This window comes from Euprymna scolopes, chromosome 1 (genome assembly GCF_053919585.1).
Source record: "Euprymna scolopes isolate OS-2025 chromosome 1, ASM5391958v1, whole genome shotgun sequence".
Classification (NCBI taxonomy): domain Eukaryota; kingdom Metazoa; phylum Mollusca; class Cephalopoda; order Sepiida; family Sepiolidae; genus Euprymna; species Euprymna scolopes.
The window spans coordinates 193555058-193577856 of NC_136482.1; the positions used below are offsets into that span (position 1 = coordinate 193555058).

Below are 22799 nucleotides of genomic sequence, written 5' to 3' on the forward strand. Positions count from 1 at the left end.
AACTCATACACGTAGGAACACAATACATTATATATAAGACAATCCCAAATGGATTTTACCTGAAACTCTCGGTTTTTACCCACACTTCAATCTTCACGCATTATTGATGTTAAACTTTTTTAAAGGATTAATTCTGCATTTGGATATCATCATCATCATCATCATCATCATCATCATCATCATCATCATCATCGTTTCTTTACATTCTACGTTCATTCCCTTTATCTATTTCACTTTTAATATTTTTCTTTGTATGTGCTACTTAGCAAAATTATTGTTAACAAATAGTGGTATTTTGCTAGAAATTTTCCTCTGAGGAGATGTGCTTACGTTGAAAACTCTTTGTTAAGGACATTAATTTAAACGTACATTCTTTCATTCAAGGAATACAGGGAGACAGACTAAGAGCAATATAATATAAACTATACATTTTGGCTTTTTCAAAACAGCAAAAGTTATAGCCCGTTGACGTATAATAAATGCTTTACTTGAATATGGTTAGAGTTGTTCATATTTTTTGCATTAAATGCTAATCGCATTAGTCTTTATTCATCGCTAACTGTGAATCGAACAGATATCATAATACTTAGTTCGCTGCACCTTATAAAAAAGTTCCATACACAATGTCAACTAGATTGGCCCAGTAATTAAAATTTCAACATAAACTAGAATCTTTATTTGTTCTATCTAGTATACTGAGCAATTTTATTTGGCTGGGATTGTCTTATGTGAAAATTTCATTCTAGTATCCTATAAGATTAGAAACCACTAGATTCACCAACCGGTAATCTAATTCATTTCAATACCTCAAAGTATATATATATATATATACTAGCAAAGGTACCCGTCGTTGACTGGGTTCAAACACAGTCTACATAAAATGGACTCTGATTTATGAAAGTATGATAGCTTATGAAAAGGGAGGATTGTAAATTTGGGTTGAATTTGGGGGTATCAAAACCAAAGCAAAATATGATGAAAGTAAAAATAAAATAGATAAAACCCCATAATTTATTATACCATACCTGTTTACACTGAAACACTTATCACAATATTCTGTGGATCTATATTAAAAAACCTTGTTAAACTTTGTGACATATTTCCATTCTATAGAGGTCAGGTGCGAACGAACACCCCATAATTTTATTATACCATATTTCTTCAAAGTGAAACATAATTATCAAAGTATACTTACGCAGATTGATATGAAAAGTTTTTATTAAAGTTTGTGCGTATTTCCACTCTATGGAGGCCAGGCGCGAACGCAGACCCCACAATTTTATTACACCATCCATATTTAAGTTAAGAATACTTTGATAAGTATGTTTTATGTACATCTATATCAAAAACACTTATAAAGTTTTTTTTTTTAATTTTTTAATTCCATACTTTGTGGACCAGGCGCGAACGCAGACCCCACAATTTTAATGAACCACCGTTCTACCAGATCAAACATACCCATTCCTGTGTCTCGATACATTTTCTATCATTATATGTAATCAGTTTTTTAAAAAATAGTCAATCATATAGGAGCCTGTTCGTGACCAGACAAACACACACAGAGCTTTATATTATATATATATATATATATATATATATATATATATATATATATATATATATATATATATATATATATATTGTATTAAGAAAGGTGAACCCGCAAGGTTTATTTCACCGTTATATCCTGATTTACTTTGGTTTGTGTTGATTAGTTACATCTCTGCACTGTATTACCATCTATAAACTTAAATTTCCTTTATATACATCATAAATTAGTTTCATCGTCCATCGATACCTTCTGTTTCATAAAAACACTGAAAACTTAGAGCTAAAAATACCACATGAATTTATACTTCAGTCGATGTTGTTATGATCACAGCATCGACTGAAAACGAATTCATTTGGAAACATTAATCACACAAACTGAGTTACCAGTGTTTAAGTGAAACTGAAGGTATCGATAGACGGTCGAACTAGTATATATACGTGTGAATTTAATAATAAATTCCAAATCAGAGATGATTAATAAAAAAAAAACTTCCAACAACGTTTTCAGAAAGGTACAAATTAAATTGAACACCACATGAAAACAGATATTTTTTTCTAGACTTAATTTCGTCAATTCCGAATTCGGTTGATGTAAAACATTCAGAACTTTTACTAATTTTTCATAAACGTTTGTCCTGCCTGCTTCACTCTCTATAGTTTATAATTCCAGGATTATCCACAATTACATTTAAAACAGAAATATAAGAGATGGGGCAGGGTTAAAAAGTCGTAGTCGGGGAAGGGGGGAATCAATTTGTGTTGTTTTTTGTTTTGTTTTAAAACCGGATAGATTTTCACAAACTCTACTTCCAATGTAAGAATTTGAATCTGAAATTTTTAGTTACATGTGATGTGATTAGAATTAAATTCTGGTTTTATGAGAACATCGAGTCAGAAAATTAGAATTCGGTAAATGTCAATGTTTAAAAAACACACACGTATACACTATAGGAACAATTATCAGAGTGTTACATTATGTGCAAGAGCATGGCTTTTTTTAATTTCCAAACTCTATACACTAATTCGCTCGTTCATAGATACTTTGTGTTTCACGAAAACACTGAAAACTTAGCCCGTAGAGCTGAAGATACGACATGAAGTGGGATTTTCTTTTCACCCAAACCGAAAATGAGAATACCTTTTCTTTTACATTATGGAAAGTTTCTTTAATTTTCCTGGACACTAGCACATTCTTATTACACAAAAATAACAACAGGATATATGTAGATTCTCAATGTCATGTCCTAATCTTTTTCACACGTTCATTTTTCACAACGTTCTTTTTCTGCAGGCTTCTTCTTGACACTCTCTGACTGTAACGTCACATATTTAAATTCACGTGTTAATATTTTACGCATACACTGTCATTATATTTTTGCATTTATTATGAGATTCGTCGAATTTGCAGGAGACGCGTGGGGTCTGAGGTGATATTTGTGCCATTCATAACTATTAAAATCGAATTGGCATAAATAGATGTCGGGATGCCTATTAATTAATACTTATTTAACCTAAAACTCAATAGGGATGGGTCCCGCCAATTAGTTCAAGTCCAAGGTCGAGATAACGATAGGCGAAGGGTTACCCCGCATGATACCCGACATTCGAATAGAGTTAATGAGTTCATATGAGTTAGGATGGATCAAATAATTGTATCAAATAACATATCTAATTTTCATGAATAAGTCTGGCTAAATTAGACACGATCTCACCATGGTGCAATCGTTAGCGCGTGAATCTGCAATATAATTTCTATAATATGGAATGCGATCTTAGGTCAGGCAGTATTTCTATCAGTCTCGTGCTGCTCGAATATTAGTGAAAAAGTAAATCAACGGTATTAAATTAAGAAAAAACAACAAAAACGACAAGACAGAAAATACAAGACAAAAAGAAAACAAAAAACCCCGACAATACAGAAAATACGACAAAAAACAAAAAACAAAAACGACAATACAGAAAATACAAGACAAAAAAAAAGCAAAAAAACGACAAGACAGAAAATACAAGACAAAAAATAAACCGACAAGACAGAAAATAAGACAAGACAAAAAATAAAACGACAAGACAGAAAATACAAGACAAAAAAAACAAAAACGACAAGACAAAAAAAACAAGACAAAACAAAAACAAGACAAAAAACAAACAAAAAAAACGACAAGACAGAAAATACAAGACAGAAAAATACGACTAGACAGAAAAAACCCCAACAAAAACAAGGAAAAACGAAAAAAAAAAAAGAAAAATAAGACAAAAAAACGACAAAAACAAAAAAACGACAAACAAACAAGACAAAAAGAAACGACAAAAAACGATAAGACAACCCCCCCCCAAAAAAAACCGATAAACCAAAACAAAAAAAACTATGACAAAAGACAGGACAAAGAAAAGGACAAAAAAAAAAAAAAAACGACAAAAAAAAAACCAAAAAAAAAAACGACAAAAAAAAAAAAACAACAACTCTAGATTACTATCGTTTAAATACAAACTTCATTCTTAAACAAACTCGTTAAATCCTTCTTTATTTTACTATGTACTTTTAATTTCAACGTTGATGACTTCCGCCCTAGAATTAATATTATTAAATAGTTATTTCGTTGGATTTTTAGCGTTATTTTTGCACATTTACTACGTTTATAGATAAGTATTGGCGTTCGAAAGAAATGATTTCCAAAGTAAACTTATAACTTTTTTCTTATTTCAAAACTCCGTCTGTCATTTTACAGGACAATTGGAGGCACGAATAAGTGTTTTGCTGTTCTTTATTCGTAATATATTTTGGACAACAATTTTCCTTTTGTAACAGAACGCGTATAAACGCGTGTGAGAAAGTCAGCAGTAGCTGTAGGATAACTGGCTAGCGAAAATATTTGCAGCAGCAGCAGCAGACGTTTAAGCCTGTATACAAATTAGCAATGTGTGCGAGCCTGTGTCACAACAAAAAAAAAAGGGAGAGAAAAATCCACCCCGTGCTTAAGAGGAGAAGCAAAGTGCTCCGAGGAAGATGGACGTGTAAATACCAGAGCGAAAAAGCAATGACTAACGCTAGCTCGGGGTGGGGAGGAGACAGAATTTTAAAAAGCACTTACGTGTGCGAAAAAACTTTGGAAATATAATGAAATGCATTGGTTTGGAAGAACCATGAATAAATGCACTTTAAAAAAATGTCGAGTCGGATTTTTATTTCTTTTGTTTGTTTGTTTGTTCCTTTGCGACGGTGCCGGACAGTGTGTGGGTCCAAGAGGTTTAAAGTGTAACAACACAGTAAAAAAAAGTAACAGCCACGTTACACTTTTACAATCATTAACGGAATACGAGAATCCATTGAAATTCTTTGGTTTAAAACGCTGGCATTTAAGAATAATTGCAGCGGCTTAGAAGCATTCGTATTTCAACACTCTCTTTTTTAGGAGTGGAGTTGTTGATTGTCTATGCAAGAATATTTTCCTAAACACTAAAATTCTTTCCTAGAACTAACCATCTATGGAACACAATACCACGAGTCTGCTTTCCAGATGGCTATAACATGGTCGTTTTCAAGTCTAATGTAAGCAAGTTCATGTTGAGTCGTCCGCCTAAATAAACGCTACCCAAGTTCCAGCATTACTGATATTCACGAGTTATCTCGCCGCCCATCTGACACTCATGAATCCGTATCCTCGAGTGGCCTTTGAGCATTGATAAGCGATGACATCCGAAAAAAATTGATTATATAAACAAATTAATCACAAATCGTGCAACTACCTACTTTTATGTATTTTTAAGACTCGTTGAACATTTTGGAAGCATGAGTAAAAGCTTATTTTTCCAATTTTAGTGCATAGAATTATAGGACGTACGGACCCAAATTCTAGTATATAGGATATATTACCTTGTTTTTAACGCCAGCGCATAGTTGAAGCGGAGCAAATTATTTTGGACTAGCAGAAGGGCACTCGGCGTCGCCTGGTCGTAAAATATGCTTAGATTTATTTTAATCTATGCCAATTTCGTATTTATTATTACAGAGCCAATTCTCTATTGACTAATATATATATATATATATATATATATATATATATATATATATATATATATATATATATGACAAAAATATATAAATATATATATATATATATATAAATGACAAAAAGCGTCTATATTCCAAATTCCAAGATGATATCCATTTTACGGTTAAAATGTTCAATTCTCGACATCTGTTTCGTAGCGCAGAACCATTCATATAATTATTATATTAGTTTTTAAATCCTTTCCGCCCTGACTTATCAGAAGGACAAGAACTCATCAACTGTAAAAAACCCCAACAAAAACAAAAACCAAAAAAAAAAAAACAATAATAATATATATAAATATCGAAAGAGTAGTTGCAATTGTGTTTTATGAAATTTGCGTCATCTTAAGATTTTAATGTAGCATCATTAAGGCTAGAGCAACGTGAATATAACAAAACACAATTGCAACTACTTTTCCGATCTTCTCAGATTTATGTAATCATGCTCTTTTAAAGTTAATGAGTTCTTAATCTTCTGATAAGTAAGGGCGGAAAAGATAAAAAATTGACATAATTATATGAATGGTTCTGTGCTCCGAAACAGATACTGTCAAGAATTGAGCATTTTAACATGCTAAAAGAAATAAACAGTAAGATGGACAACATCTTGGGATTTGGAATATAGACTTGTCATTTATTTGTTATATGCTCTGTAGTTACAGCGAGCTTCATAAATTAAAGGATTGGTATAAATAAAAAGGTGACATAATTGAATAAACATATTTTCCAATAATATATATATATATATATATATATATATATATATATATATATATATATATATATATAGCTTATTACGTTAGAGGAAAAGAGTGAGCTCAGTTCTATATGAGGAGACTTGTCTGGACAATATTAAGCTGAACAAGTATCATTGGAGCTTATATAGGAGAACAATAGGAATGGTAAATGAAGTCACAAAAACTATATATTGGTAAATATTAATTTAATAAACATTTATTTAATAAGGGAATACAAACAATTAGTTGGGGGGATAGAAGGGACTCTTTAGACCACCATATTGTAGTCAGTTGGAAAGCAGGAAAACAGAACAGAGTTCCACAGGTGTGCAGCTCTAAGAAAGAAGCTTTGTTTATGCAATCTACGTTTAGGTTTAGGCACAGATAAAGAGTGGGGAAAATTATTGAGAGTAGTTTCAGCTAGACGAGTGTTTTTCGTGAAAGTCAGGCTAAGGGGGTACCATAAATTGGAGCTCAGACGAGCACTTACGAAAATAACGATAAAGCTGAGACAGTCTCGCAACGTCTCTTCTATGGGAAAGAGGTTGCAGGGAAGAGAAAAGGGCATCACATACGAGGCTGTTTTGAATTCTGTTTAGTTTAGTTTGCGACACAAGTTTAACCTTAAATAATCATCTTAATTGAAACTCTAAAATGGCGTTTGTAAATGAGATTTTTTTTTGGGCTAAACATCGTCTAAAATGAACCCTGAGGAATTTGTAATGCAACAAACTATTTCTTAATCGATAAAAAATGAATGTCAATAATGAATTCCATCCAACAATCTTTTTACAATAGAGATCTACATCAAATTTTTCAAGATTACATCATACAATGAAAGGTTTTTAGTATGAAGAGGCCATAAAATGACCCACTCCTGTTGTTATGAAAGACCCCCCTCTCCAATATAACTGTGAAGGAGAACACCAATTGCCATAATGCATGGTTTGCTTTTCATAACAAATATTTGTATACCTGTAACCGAAACTACGTTATATACATAACTGTGGCGAGAGTTGAAGTTGATTACAAAAAAAAAAAAAAAAAAAAAAAAAAAAAAAAAAAAAGAGAGTTCCGAGGAATCTGACTGAACTTAAACGAATCTTCCAAGAAGAGTGGGATAAAATTCTAGTTAACATTTGTAACAATCTTGTAAGCAATTATACCAAACGTTTGGAAGCTGTTATGGCGAGTAAAGGCCATATTACTAAAAACTAATACTAGTTTTTTTGTGTGTTGGATACTTTTTGACCCTTAGATATGACATTTATGTAATTATCTAGTGAATGCGTAATTATATAAGTTTTTTGATACGAGATTTGTATTTAGTATACAAAAATATATTAGAATAGCATTTTATTGTTTCTGTTTTCGTGTAATAAAAATTAACTTTTTTGCTTTGTATCGGATACTTATTGCACCCACTGTATGACGTCATAGTCTCAGAAATCTGAAAAATGAAACATTGAAATTCCTATTTTAATAATTATACCACTGTCATTATGTACGTATGAAAGGAGTTTGGCTTAATTAAAAAAAATAATACTATCATTACTATGCACGGAGATCTACTTGCTTCTCCGCAAGATTAAAAAAAAAAAATTCTTTAGACATTTACTCACAAATGAAAGCGAGGTACTGTATTCATATAAAACAAATGAAGCATGCAGTGCATAGTGAACGAGGCATAAAAAAGGATGACTAAGTTCAATATTGCCCCCTCCCTTATTTATCCCCAAAAGTTCCCGGGGGACGTCAAATTCTTGTGAAAATGAACAAACGGTACAGTTTTAGGTCTTAACATATGTAAATTTGAACTCTGAACCATGCAAAAAAAAAAAAAAAAAGAAATGACCATCAGTTGATCCCCTTCCCCATTTAGTCCCAAAAGTCCTCAAGGCCTTAACATATTTAAATTGCAACACTGCTAAATAGACATACACAGAAAACTTTGGACAAATATGGTAAAATAGTCCCAAAGAATGGAGTTTTATTAGCTCTAAAAGAGCACACCAAAGAGTTATCACGAAGTATAGACAAACAAAATTATATGGAAATCAGTTACAACTTTTCAGAAAGTTTTATAAAAATCCAAGGCATCAATTTTTTTTAATAAGCACAAAATTATCAATTTTAGCCATTTAAACCCGAAAGGCACAGGGGGGGGGGCAACCGGAGTTTTCCCGGAAAATCCATTCTGTTATTTCTTTTTACTCATATCATGTTTAATGTTTATGCAACATTTCAAAAAATTCCAAGGCGTAGTTATTGAGAAGTGCGGACAAACAGACGAACGGACAAGGGTGAATTTACAGGTCCACCTTCCTTTTGTCGGGAACCAAAAATTCATTAGTGTTTATTGGTATTTGCTCGCTTCCACTCGAAAGATGTGACACAAGACCGTGTTTGATTAGGGAAACGTAGTATCCTCACACCGTGACTGCGCCTTCCTCTCTTTTCATCCCTGAAACTGGGTCGAATAGAAGAAGTATATAGAACATCAAAAGGTGCATTGATTACATACGAAGACCAGATAAGAAACAAGGGCGTTTTTAGTTTTAATTTATATACTTACATATGCATGTATAATTGTATATGTCTGCCCCTTTAAGAACTCGGTTCTTATTGTCGAACACTTTACGTTGAAATGAAATAAGTCCGCCAATTAAGTCCACGTGTGCAGATCGTGCTGTTAAAATCACAAGATCACTCTCGGCCGCCTTGAATGACATTTACGACTTTAAATGTTAATTACAACTATATTTCTCGCCACGAGTAACAATGGCCGAGCGGTTTGTTCCTTACTAAAGGTGCCAGAGATGGTTTCGTGGCCGGGTTAGAATCTCCCGACCGGTAGTAATCGTCATTTCCTGCATCGATGATTCCCGAAAGGATGAAACACTAGTGTTTGAAATACCTAGTGTAGGTATTAAATATATATATATATATATATATATATATATATATATATATATATATATATATATATATATATATATATATAAATTTATGTGATTAAATGAAATGATAAGATATAATTTATGTGTAAATTTGCAGTATTTACTTCAACAGTGCTCAATACATAAGCAGAGCTACGTAGTAAGTTATGAAAATATATATGGCAATTAAGCTACACAGAATATTCCGCATTTCATCCTCGTGGGAATTCGTAAAGCAATTCTCACGAGGATGGAACACGGAATATTCTGTGTAGCTTAATTTCCATATATATTTTCATAACCTACTATATATATATATATATATATATATATATATATATATATATATATAGAGAGAGAGAGAGAGATAGAGATAGATAGGTAGATATATCCACTGTTTCACAGCTCATCAGTGCGGCCAGACAAGCAACTACCTCAAGCCAGGATTGAAACCCAACCTCCCAAACGACAGTCGAAACTTCTAACCGTTGCGCTATTCGGCTGCTGCTTTGCGGGCAGTGAATTAACAATGTTTTGACATTGTCCAAATACCTAAGCTAATTCATTATTGTTTTATGTATCTATTCTTAAAAGATTATAAGCTGATATAATACATTGTGCATAGATTTTCATTATTGAGTTCAGTGCTCAACACATGAGCAAAGCTTAGTTGTAGTAGTGGGAGGTGACAGCGGTTCAATGGTTAACGACACGGGCTGACAACCTGGGTGTCCCAAGTTCGAATCCAGTTCGTTCCACACAAAAAAAATCACGTTTACTTAGGATGTTGGCAACCTTCATGCAATTGCCTGATGTCGTTCTAGTAACAATATCGGTGAAACCAATGCCAAAAATAGAATCTTTGAATTCATAGGGTGGTGGTGATGATGATGATTAATAGTAGTAGTATGAAAATACAGGGTGGTCGCTAGAAAAGCGGGAAATTTGAAGGTCAGCTTAGATCATGGATAAAATGCGTGATTGCTATTTTTTTGTATTGGTTCTTTTGTTTTCGAATGGGTGTGCAATCTGCATATTGATTTCATTACGTCTTTCTTATTTCTTCGATTTAGATTTTGATACCTACATCATGGACGGGAGCAGCAGGAAACATACACTATTGATGACTTGAAAACCTGCTTGGCAAGAGCTTTGAATGATATCCTACAAGTTGCCCTTCAAAACGCCACACTAGCTTGGATTTCTAGGTTAAGACGTTGCAGTGAAATGCACGGACGACATTTTGAGTATCTTTGAGTATAATATAACATTCGTCCTCGATAAACTTTGTAAAAATTATTCTTTGTAAAAATAAATCGTTGTTTGACAAATTTCCCGCTTTTCTAGCGACCACCCTGTATAATAAAGCTACACAGTGGAGTGTATGTTTCTGTCTGACGGTTCCTTGTGGGGATGAAACATGGACGCTTCTGTATAACTTAATTGCCATATATACGGATGAATCTTCGTCCGTCGTTCCGACGATGACCATCTGATCATCCTGGATGAATGACTCGCGCTGAATTGTGTAGAAAGAGTTGCACAATCTCTAGCCTCTCTTCTTCTGAACAATGCAGAGAAAAGTGGAGAGAACATACAGCACCTGGTATTTCCAAATGGTCACTCATTTTAGTACTGACTAGGGTCAATGTCATTTATTTAATGGGAAACACTGTCAGCGTCATTATGCCGTGTGTGTGTGTGTGTATATATATATATATATATATATATATATATACTAGCAGGCCACTCGATATCATATTTCAAAAATCAGGTAAATCGATCAAGTTTTAATTTAAGAAAATCCCCCCCTCACAGCAAATGTAAACACATACTTTTTTTTTGGGGGGGGGGGGGAGGTCAACGTGCGGGTGCTCATTTTACGTTAAATTATGTTCATAAAGCTATTACATTACGTATGCGTACTCGAATATTTAAAAATATGCAAATTAGCTAAATCTTTTGCGACTGAATGCAATTCTACGACCGTATATGACAAAGTTGTATTTTCTTTTTTAAATAAATAGAAAAAAGGGGGTTTTAATATGAATATCAATGCACACACAAAAATATAGGATTAATATATAAGATAAGAGTCTATATTCCAAATTTCAAGATGTTGACCATCTTACCGTTTATTTCTTTAAGTACATTGACAAACACAAACGGAAAATTATTTTAGCATGGTAACTCCTCTGCATAAGTACCTCAATTTTTTTTACGAGAAGTTATTTGATGGATGAAACTTTTGGTTTAGCTAATATTTATCTCCCTTTCCACGGCGAGTAGATGTGACACAAGGTCGGGAAATTAGGATTTGAAAAGCTAGCGCCCCAAAGGAAGACCACTCTGCGAAAAAGATTTTAAGAACTATACGTGGGCAGCCGCATCAGCATTAATCGGTAGCGGATCACCAGGCGATTAGCCAGAAACTAACTCCGCGGATTAAGGAATTTTCAATATACTTTTTTTTGAGTATCCCGTCGAACAATAAATGAATGTAAAATATAATTTTACAGTCTTTGATCTTTTTCTTATATATATATACATATGTGTGTGTGTGATCCGCATAAACTGTTTCGATGTATCACAGCTCTTCAGTGCGGCTAGACTAGTACCCATCCCGAAACAGGGATCGAACCTACAACCACGTAGTAAATTTTTATAGTGAGCTTTTTTTTTTTTTTTTGCAACGAAACAGTTTTTATTATTTGTTTCTTACAAGACAAAACATACCTTCCATTAAGTCTATTAAGTCTATCGCTAACATTACGTTCCAGTGGCAACACCACCGTATCCGAACAAATCGAGAAAGAAAGAGAGGCACTTATGCACTTATGTTACCATGCCATTTTGTAAAATAGTATTTTCAAGTTAAATTCAAGTTTCACGACATCCTTTTTTTTTTGGAGAACTTGAGCGAGAATCACTCCTTCCCCAGAACGGCTTTCGGAATAAACACCCCCAACCTCCCCATGTTAAGAACGGCTTTCGTTTTTTTTCCAAATTTTCAGTAGATTATTGATTGGACATTAATATATAGGAGGTGATTCTCGTTAAGGTCCGCTATTTTTTGTTAGGTAGAAGTACAGAATACCCTCTCCTTCCCCATGTTAAGAATGGCTTTCAAAATAACATTATTTCAACACGGTAACATAAGTGCATAAGTACCGAAAGAGAGTAGTTATCAGAAAACAAATATTTTAATAATAACGATAATAATAATAATAATAATAATAATAATAATAACAACAACAATAATAACAACAACAACAACAATAACAATAATAATAATAACGGTGCTAATGCACTTACTGATCCGCCCTATTTTTTAAATCGTATTTCCAAGTTTAATTAAAGTTTTATGATATGTTTTTTTTTATTCAATTGTAATATTAAAGTACAGAATAGGTACAAAATACCCTCCCCATGTTAAGAATGGCTTTTTAAATAATAACGTTATTATTTCATCACGGATCAATAAGTGCATGATCACCATAACAACAACAACAACAATAATAATACATTTATGAATTTTTGAGATGATGATTGGTTATTCGTATTATTTGGATTCTTCAAACTGTTCTCATCTTGAGTATTATTTTTACAACGTTTCGGCCGATGTAATATCCGACCTCCTTCGTTCGAAATACTGTCGAAATTCCAGAGTTCGATAGAAACATTTCCGAGTTCGACAAATACACCTGCAGAAGGTCGGAGTTTCCATCGACCGAAGCGTTGTGAATTTGATGCTCAAGATGAGAACAGTAGTCCGAAGAATCCAAATAAAAAAAATAATAACAACAATAAAAATAATAACGATAATCAAAATAATAACAACAATAAGATATCCACAAATGTTAGAAACAATTTTAAATTTGTCCAAATTCATACGGCGGAATAATTTGTCCTGTTATCGCGAAAAAAAAAAAGAAAAGAAAAAAAGCTCCTTTGGGAGCCAACCCTCCGATTACATTTCAAACTTAAATAAGTTCATTGACTTCCAAATTCAAAAGTACTTTTCTCTTTTACGGACATCGTTTCACAAGCACGTATACAGACACTACGAATAAAATAAAAATAAAAACGTGTATTTACCCCATTTTTTACATGAATCAAAACATTAGAAAATCATGGTATTACTTGTCCGACCACTTTGCAAACGCCGACGGAATTGTTTAAAAAAAGAAAAAAAGAAAACAAACTCTATTACTTGAGGCCTTCTGTCCTGTTGGCCACGGTAGAGCCGATTAGGGAATGATTTTTCTTCTTTTCATAAATCCCTCCTATTTGGAATGAGGCGCTTTAGCGAGTCACTCACACGCCCGTTTGTGTAGGTTTGTAGAATTGTTTTTAAGAAAACTACTCGCAGCAAGATGCCAGTAATGAGACTTCCGGTTGTATAGGGTACCGGAAGTATCACGCTTCCACAGAGTTGGCAAAATGAAGTCGGCTTTTTCACACACACACACACACACACACACATCTCGAAACGCTGAGCCAATTATCACACGCACGCGCACACACACACACACACACACACCAAACGACGTTTGATCGAGTTACGATTTTTAGATGGGAATAAGATATCCAATAACAATTCTAAATAAAAAGTTTTTTTTCTAACAAAAAAAAAAAAAAAAAAAAAAAAAAAAACAACTGCTGCTTTTGAACTTTTAAATTTATGAAGTAGATAGTTATCACTCTCCCACATGTGACACAAGGTCGGAAGATGGGCAAAATTGAGCCAGCGCCCCTAAAGAAGGAGCACTCTGACGCTGCAAAAAATACCTGAGTAATAATGTCGGTATTCACCTATGAGTGAGCCTTGAACAACAATCAAAACTTGCTTCGGCCAAAAGGGGGTGGCCCTCCTAGGTCTATCCAGAACAGATGTCTCAGCCCGACAGATAAAAGGTCACTGAAACAGCCTAGTCTCTGCCAGACTGATTGTCAAGAATAGACCCTAGCACCGATCACAACAGAACTCCAAATGAATGGCGCAACTGAAACAATTGCTTGTATGGCACCGGAAGTAATGAGACTTTTCGTTTATAGGGTACGGGAAGTATCACGCTTGCACGGAATTGGCAAAATGAAATCGGACTTTTCACACACTCGCAAACACACAAGCACACACACGCGCGCACAAGTAAAGAGTTTTTAGATGCGAATAAAATACCAACAAAATAATTCAAATTTAAAAAAGTTTTTCTAACATAAAAAACAGCTGCACATTTGAACTTTGTAGATTTCTACTTAGTATTAATCTATTAGTTACAAAAATTTTCACTTACAAATTTAAATAAAGGTCGATGGTTTATTTTATTTATTTATTTTATTTATTTTATTTATTTATTTATTTTATCTATTTATTTTATTTTATTTATTTATTTTATTTATTTATTTTATTTATTTATTTATTTTATTTATTTATTTTATTTATTTATTTATTTATTATTTTAGTTATTTTAGTTATTTATTTATTTATTTGTTTTATTTATTTATTTATTTATTTATTTATTCGCAGACTGTTATCCTCATCTTTATAGTTATTGTTTCATCCCGTTTCGACCAACTATTCCTCTGGCCTTCTTCGGGTAGTTAACCACGACGGGATAGAAACGTACCCTCAGTAATTACTGCCTTCCATAGTTGTTGTCGTCTAACCACGTTTTGGCCAACTCAGCCTCTGGCCGGCTTTGGGTAGGATTGAAACCACTATCTTCAGAAAATGATCACCTGGATTCAACGCCTCTATCTTAACCACATGAAGAAGGCCAAAGGATTAGTTGGGCAAAACGTGGTAAAACAACAACAACTATGAAGATGAAAATAACAGTCCGCAAATAAATAAATAAACGAATATACAAATTGCTCATCCCAAAGGATTACAATAAAATAATATATAATGGTTCAGCGAAAGGCGATAATTTGTCTCTCTAGTCCCTCATGCCTATATATAAAGTAGTAATTTTTATCTGTTCGTTTGTTCACGCACTTTCCCTAAGATTCTAGCGATAGACCAACATAACCATTATGTCGTGAAACTACATTACCTGGGATGCTTGGATGAATATATTCCATTTTTATCACAGTTATAATGATCCAATGATACTGTGGGGTCTGCAATAACACCGGACATCCATATAATAGTAGTGGAAATTGGGTAGAATTTGATTATTTAAGGGAGGGGTTGAACAAGAACGTGTTTACATAAGACTTAAAAATGACCATGTTATAGTATGCTGGGAAGCAAGCCCGCGGTAGAGAGTTCCACAGGCGAGCAGTTCTAGGAAATAAGCTTTGTTCATGGTATTTGCAGTTAGATTTAGGCACAGATAGAAAATGGGTGAAATTATTGGTAGTGGTTGTAGCTAGATGAGTGCTTGTTGTAAAAGTTTTGCCATGAAAACAACGATAGAATACAGATGGACGTATCTTCTGTGAGAAAGGAGATGCAGGGAGGAGAAAAGGACATCACTTATTATTTCGAATCCGATGGAGATTATAAATTAGCGTCTCATCAACAAACAAAACATTCTCAATTATCTTTTAATATATAAAAGGCTGTTTGTTTGTTTGTATGTCTCCATATTTTCAAACTCTATCTCCTCCGAAACTAAAAGTCGTAGAACGGCGCTAGGGGCCTCAAATGATTGTAAAAAATTTTTTTTTTTTACGGGCCCTCTTTAATGGGTCTTTAATGGGTCTTTAATGGGTCTTTAGCCAGTTAAAATAGTTTTTAAGAGTTCAAAAAATGAGTCAAATTGAAAAAAAAATCGTTATACATTTTGCACATTCATTTTAGCTTATTTTCAATGTTTAATTTTTAATTGCTTTTAATCGGCTTATATACGTGCTACGTTAGTACGGTGGTAACGTCACCAGCTTTAAATGCTACAGTTTTGCTTTCAGTTTCGATTCTAGCTGATGGCACTCAAATACTTTTTTAAAAATACTTTTGAAATGACGACTCTATAATAATACATACGAAATCTGGAGAAATTAAAATATCATATTTAAGCATATTTTACGCCCGGACAAAGCTGACCCCCCCTCCCTGTTAGTAATATAGTATAAAGATTAAGAAGGTGGGCTCCCTCGACCGTGCTAGAAAATTACTCACACCGAAGAGCATCCTATATCTTTACGAAGCCACGATTCGCCCATGCATGGCGTATTATTGCAACATTTGAACTGGTGTATCTATCATTAGTTTCTCATTTTTACACAGGGTCTCCAAAAGAATCTCAAAACTAATAGGGCTCACATTATCGATCAAGCTTAAACCTTTATTCTGTCGCTGCAATGTTGAACCCCTCTGCATGTTTTACAAGCACTATAATGAAATGTATGCCGATGAACTCATCACACTTGTGTCCCCCCGACTACATAATTCTTCCTAACTCGACAAGCATCAAAATTATACCCGTCACTATTAAGGTTCTTAGATGTCGGAAAACCTACTATACTGAACTGCTAAACTTTGAATACCCCCTCTGTTTCCTGCAGATGTTTAGCTGTAATGTGGACATACATCTTGCTGCTCAACTCCCCACAGTCGCCCGTTAGACACGATCTCAAATCATAGCACCTTACCTTGCAATATGCCTTTAGGGTGAAAGAGAGCTAATAAATAAATTAAAAAAAAAAAAAAAAATAATATACGGATAAATTTCTCTGTTACGGCGAAATGTTTGTGCACACGTTTCGATTGCTTGTGCTTATAAAATGTCGCATTGTCAAAAGAGAAAAGAAATAAAGCCGCACCTGTTGAAGCGGACAGGTGCTGATAAGAAAACGTTAAGGGACAAATATGTTGTGCGAATTATATCAAAATATTTATGGAAGAAAATAATGAACGTGCTCCTTACTAATAAGTGTGAGTCCTGCATACTTATTATTGAGATTAACAGGATTATTATTATCAGAAGGATTTCAAAGGATTAGCAGTTGTTAGTAAATAAAGAGACAAAATTATACCAGACATGTAAAATACTAAGCCCCCCCCTCTTCTCCTTCATATATATATATATATATATATATATATATATATATATATATATATATATATATATATGAGAGAGAGAGAGAGAGGGAGGGAGGGGATAAGTATTATCTATATATCTATAAAAGTGAAAGTGTCTGTCTGTCTGTGTGTCTGTGTGTGTACATTTCCATACGCAATAACTCTGTCAATTTTAAGTCTAAAGACTCGAAATTTTATATACAGGGTACTGAGATTTGGGAAAATCGATGTGATCCGTTTTCGGCCAGGAATTTGGCGACTAAGGAGTCAAAGTTCAACGATTTGACCTTTGAGAACTCTACCAACCCCCCCCCCGACAATTTTGGGTCTAAACACTTGAAATTTTAGATATAGGTTCCTTGGACATGGATCTAACTTAATAACTTAAGTTGAAAACAATAAATTTTAAGTGGTCATAATAGAGGTCAAATTTTAAAGAATTGACCGCTTTTTTTTGTTGCTCAATATACACCTTCAAATACCCGGGCAACGTCGGGCACCCATGCTAGTATATATATATATATATATATATATATATATATATATATATATAACTTCTATAGTCCTATATATTGTGTATTGATATTCATGTTAAAAACCCTTTTTTCTTTTTAATTAAAAGAAAATAAGACTTTGTTATATACGATTCCTGGAATTGCAGTCACTAGCAAAAGATCTAACTAATTTGCATATTTTTGAAACATTCATTTTAATTGATTTCCTATTAGTTTTTTTTCGGTTTTCTTCTGCGATGATCATCTTTAGTTTACTATTACGTGTAATTATATTCATATAAATATTCTACATGATTTATACTTGTGTAATGTGTGCGTAAAACGTTTATAGTAAACACGAAATTCTTTTCATATATATTTATGCATGCGTATATATTTTTGTTTAAAAAATTTTGCCTACCAGACTCCTCCTTTTCGTCTACAGACATGAAACTTCATATATAGGGGATTCGAACCATGCGAAACTTTATAATTGGGTTTTAGCCCGGGAAAATCGGCACAAAAGTGAAAATTAATTAAAAAAAAAAAATGAAATTTGCAAAGTGGAGGTCGAACGCCGGCATTACGAATATGCATAAATAACGTAGTAGCTATTGGTTCATGTTTTAATTTTTAGCGTTGCAGCAAACATGTCTTTATAGCTCAGTCATTAACGGCAGAGGAAAAAATAAATCGTAAACTAAACGTTTTGGTGGTAAGGTACGAGTAATTTTTTTTTTTACTGTTTAAATCATTACTATATATTGGATCCAATATAATATAATAATAAATACGAAATCTGAATTAATCAAAATATCATATTTAAGCGTATTTTACGACCGGGCAATGCCAGGCGCTCTGCTAGTATATATATATATATATATATATATATATATATATATATATATATATATATATATATAATTCAGGTTAATATTTTCCAGAGGTGAAGCAACCAATGAAGTTTTAACGAGGGCAATGTATACTTTTTATTTGTTTTTAATATATCGCTACACATTCATGAGCATGTTTCGGTCAGCCAGTTACAAGTAACTAGATACCTCTTCAGGCTTATTGCTTATGCATATGTTTAGTCCGCAATATCGCCCAAAGAGCATCAACCACCAGACTGGGTTTGGGAGTGGGGATGACGTACTGAAATTTTTACAGACACATCATCTGATCAGTCATTTCACCAATGAACAATCACTATACAACAGTACTTGAAGACGACCCATGTAGGTTGAAAACATTAGGGGGGTTGGGTTAGGAGATAATAAGTGGGAGGGAGACGGGTATTAGCAATATTTCAGTTTTGAAGGTTAAAATACATTAGATTGTATTGTGTGTGGGGATAGCAGATTCAGGTAGGCGTGGGTGGAGATATATGGATATAGGGAGGGGAGGTGGAGAGAGAATGGTAAAGAAAAATGAAAGGGGGCTAAGGCGAAGAGGGGGGGAGGAGTTTCATTTTTAGGTTTTAAATTTTAACTTCTTTTTGCTTGTTCGGCAAGGTATATTAAGTAGATGAGAGAGAGAGGGGGAGAGAGGGAGAGAGAGGGGAAGAGAGAGAAAGAGAGAGAGAGAGAGAGAGGGAAAGGGTTAGTGTAGATGTCATGTTTTTGACAAGTACAGGGTTCCATTAAAAATTTTCATAGTCGTTATAGGTCGACTTGTTCATTTCAGTTTACAATGGGTTGTTTTTTTTAAAGAATTAATACATGCGCCAACGCACGCGCAAAACGCATACATATACATACATATGTACATTTCTACAAATCCACATACAGACACATACGCACACACACCTATACATAAACAATGTATATGCAGACATACATGGATCTATATGCAGACATACACACACATACACACAACTCTTATAGACATATACATACTCACATATATACATAGACACACACATATATATATATATATATATATATATATACACCCCTTCATATGTATATGTATATATTTGAGTATGTATATGCCTATAAGAGTTGTGTGTATGTGTGTGTATGTCTGCATATACATTGTTTATATATAGCTGTGTGTGCGTATGTGTCTGTATGTGGATGTGTAGAAATGTACATATGTGTGTAACCAAACAGATAAAACGGTAATAAAAAATAAAACACATATTTGCTATGCAATAGTATTGAGCACTCTCTTCAGGTTTTTACTAATTACCAGTTTTAACAAATATACGGCCTCCGCTAATCGAGCCAGAGATGTCTCGTGTCGCGGGGTTCGAATCGTTCGACTGGTAGTAATCGTGACACCCTGCACTGAAGAATCTTGAAAGGATGAAACACTAGTGTCTGTAGGTATTTATTTATTATAGTAAAAAATAATTATATATATATATATATATATATATATATATATATATATATATAACTATTTCATTTATTCACATAATATGATAAAATGCATGCCCATTGGCTGGTAGGAAGGGGCGCGGTGGATACTAGAAAGCTGATTGGCCAACTAGTAATCCTCAACATGTATAAAAACAAGAAGCAACGACAGAATTCGCGCATAAGCCTGACGAATCCTATAGTTGGATGAAACGCAGAATATTCAGTGTAGCTTAATCGCCATATATATTTTATAAATTACTATATATATATATATATATATATATATATATATACTTTTTATTTATTTCACATAGGCATTTATATGTCACTACACATTTATGGGCATGTTTCGCTCAACCAGTTACAAGTAACTAGAGTCCTCTTCAGGCGATATTTATACAAAAGTAGAGTCCGTAATGAAAATTGGAAAAAAATTCCAATTTTCATTACGGACTCTTCTATTTTTTTTTTTTTATAAACAACATGATCTTTGGTGTAAAGTCTGCATTTCCCCCAATTGTTAAGGATGTCACAAAACGTAATGCAGTTTATGAATTTAATTGTCAGTGTGCTGCTGACTATGTAGGTCAAACCTCCTTAAATTTGCAGACTCGAATCAACCAACATGTTCCATTAAAAATAAGATTGGGCAAGCCTTGTCACTCTTACCCCCTTTCTTCCACCCTGGAATCTGCCATTGGCCAACACCTCTATGAAAATCCAGCGTGTGACAATGTATATAAAATAGAGTGTTTAGGATTTTGCATCGGGCTGAATCTCAAAATCACTAGTGAATTTTGAAGTCAGTCTTTATTCTCCTCCGCAGACCGTCTCTCTGTTGGCAAAAGGAGTTCGTCAGATGATTAGACTTATTTAGGGATATATTTTAACTCTCCCCTGCTACACTTGTACATATATTTTATATTATTGTATATATTTTATTCGTATTCCCACCCGGTTTTCCCCCTCTCCCTCGGTAAAATTTACACGTATACCCCATAAGTCTGTTTTTGCGAGTTATTTTATTTATTTGTTTATTTTATGATCAACGATTAACTCCTGATGAGTTTGTTGATGAAAGGGACCCCTCGGGGTTTGCCGGTCAATTTGTTATATATATATATATATATATATATATATATATATATAATACTATTACTTTGATGATATAATAAAGTTATATATTATTTTTATTCCTAATCTTTCATTTGAATTATATATATATATATATATATATATATATATATATATATATATATATATATATTTATATATATATATATATATATATATATATATATATATATATATATATATATATATATATATATATATATATATATAAGAGCCATATGCAGAGAGACATCAAGTGAATTCAGTTTTTTTTTATCTGAATTTTAAGTTTTGCCCCCCCCTACGTTTACTAATGACCTCGTGGTACACTTCAAACACAAAACTTTCCTAAGGTCAGGTGTTCTGAGAACGAACGGAACGTTTCATCTTTGAAGACGGTTGACTGCAAACCTCTTTTGGGTAGCCTGCAAGGAAAAAAAAATACGACCCCTTCCAACTTAACGTGCGCAACCGAACGAAACGGAAAACAAGAAGGGAAATTCTTAAGATGATATTTCAAAGTTAAGCGACAGACAAATGAAAGTGCGATTTCGGACTTAGGCGTGACAGATAAACGGACCTGTTATTTTAACCTTAAGCGTGTTAACCTGGCGAAATTACGATTCCAATTACAGATGGATTAACCAATATAAATGCTGTTTCGAACTTAAACCTGGCAGACCAATGGAAGTACCATATTGAACTTAAAAACCAATTAAATGCGATTTCGAAATTAAGCCTGAGAGAGGAATGAAAATGCGATTTCGAACTTAAGCCTGTCAAACTAATAAAATGCGATTTCGAACTTAACCCCGACAAACTAATAAAAATACGATTTCAAACTTAAAAATGCATTTCGAACTTAAGGCTGACAGACTAATTAAAATGTAATTTAAAACTTAAGTCAGACCAGTAAAAATGCGATTTCGAGCTTACACGTGATAGACCAATAAAAATACGATTTCGAAATTAAGCCTGACAGACCAATGGAAATGTTATTTAAAACTTTAAACTGACAAAAAAAAAAAAAAAAAAAGAAAAAAATGCGATTTCGATTTTAAGCGTGACAGGCCAGTAAAATGCTATTTCGATTATACAATGGCCGACGAAAATTCTATTTGAAACTTAAGTGTGACAGATCTATCGACGTACGAAAACTTAAACGCATCTAAAATAAGATCATGTTTCAAACTTCATCGTGACAGATCAACGAATGGACAGTCTTTTATAGAAAAGCAATAATGCATTTAAATGTTGACAGACCAATGGAAATGCTATTTCAAATTTCAGCATGATGGATCTGCAAGCTGTCAGACAGCCAATGCTTCTCACGGAGTTGCGATGACGCACAGGACCATAATAGAAAACAAAAGAAAGAAGAAACCCTTAACATCTGGATGCTCTGTCAGTAACTTACGTGAGAAAGGGACTGTGTGCGATTTTGCTTACCATGCTTTGCGTCGGAATTGTGCTCCCCATGGGCGTGTCTATCCAAACGAGCATTGGTGGCGCGTCT

The 22799-nt window shown here is 33.5% G+C and overlaps 1 protein-coding gene across 5 annotated transcripts in view; it reads right to left on the bottom strand.

Moving 5' to 3' along the window:
- Positions 1-22799, bottom strand: part of LOC145278837 (uncharacterized) — a 331556-nt gene that overhangs the window by 23349 nt on the left and 285408 nt on the right. Inside the window, exon 1 of one of the 5 annotated variants that reach the window (XM_080130693.1) lies at positions 13377-13680. The exons of 3 other annotated variants lie outside the window; for them this stretch is intronic. In XM_080130693.1, the coding sequence (XP_079986819.1) occupies positions 13377-13381 (5 nt within the window). In that variant the 5' untranslated portion in view covers positions 13382-13680. Of the gene's footprint in view, positions 1-13376; positions 13681-22799 lie in introns of those variants that run through there. One more of the 5 variants, XM_080130695.1, reaches the window with a different exon arrangement.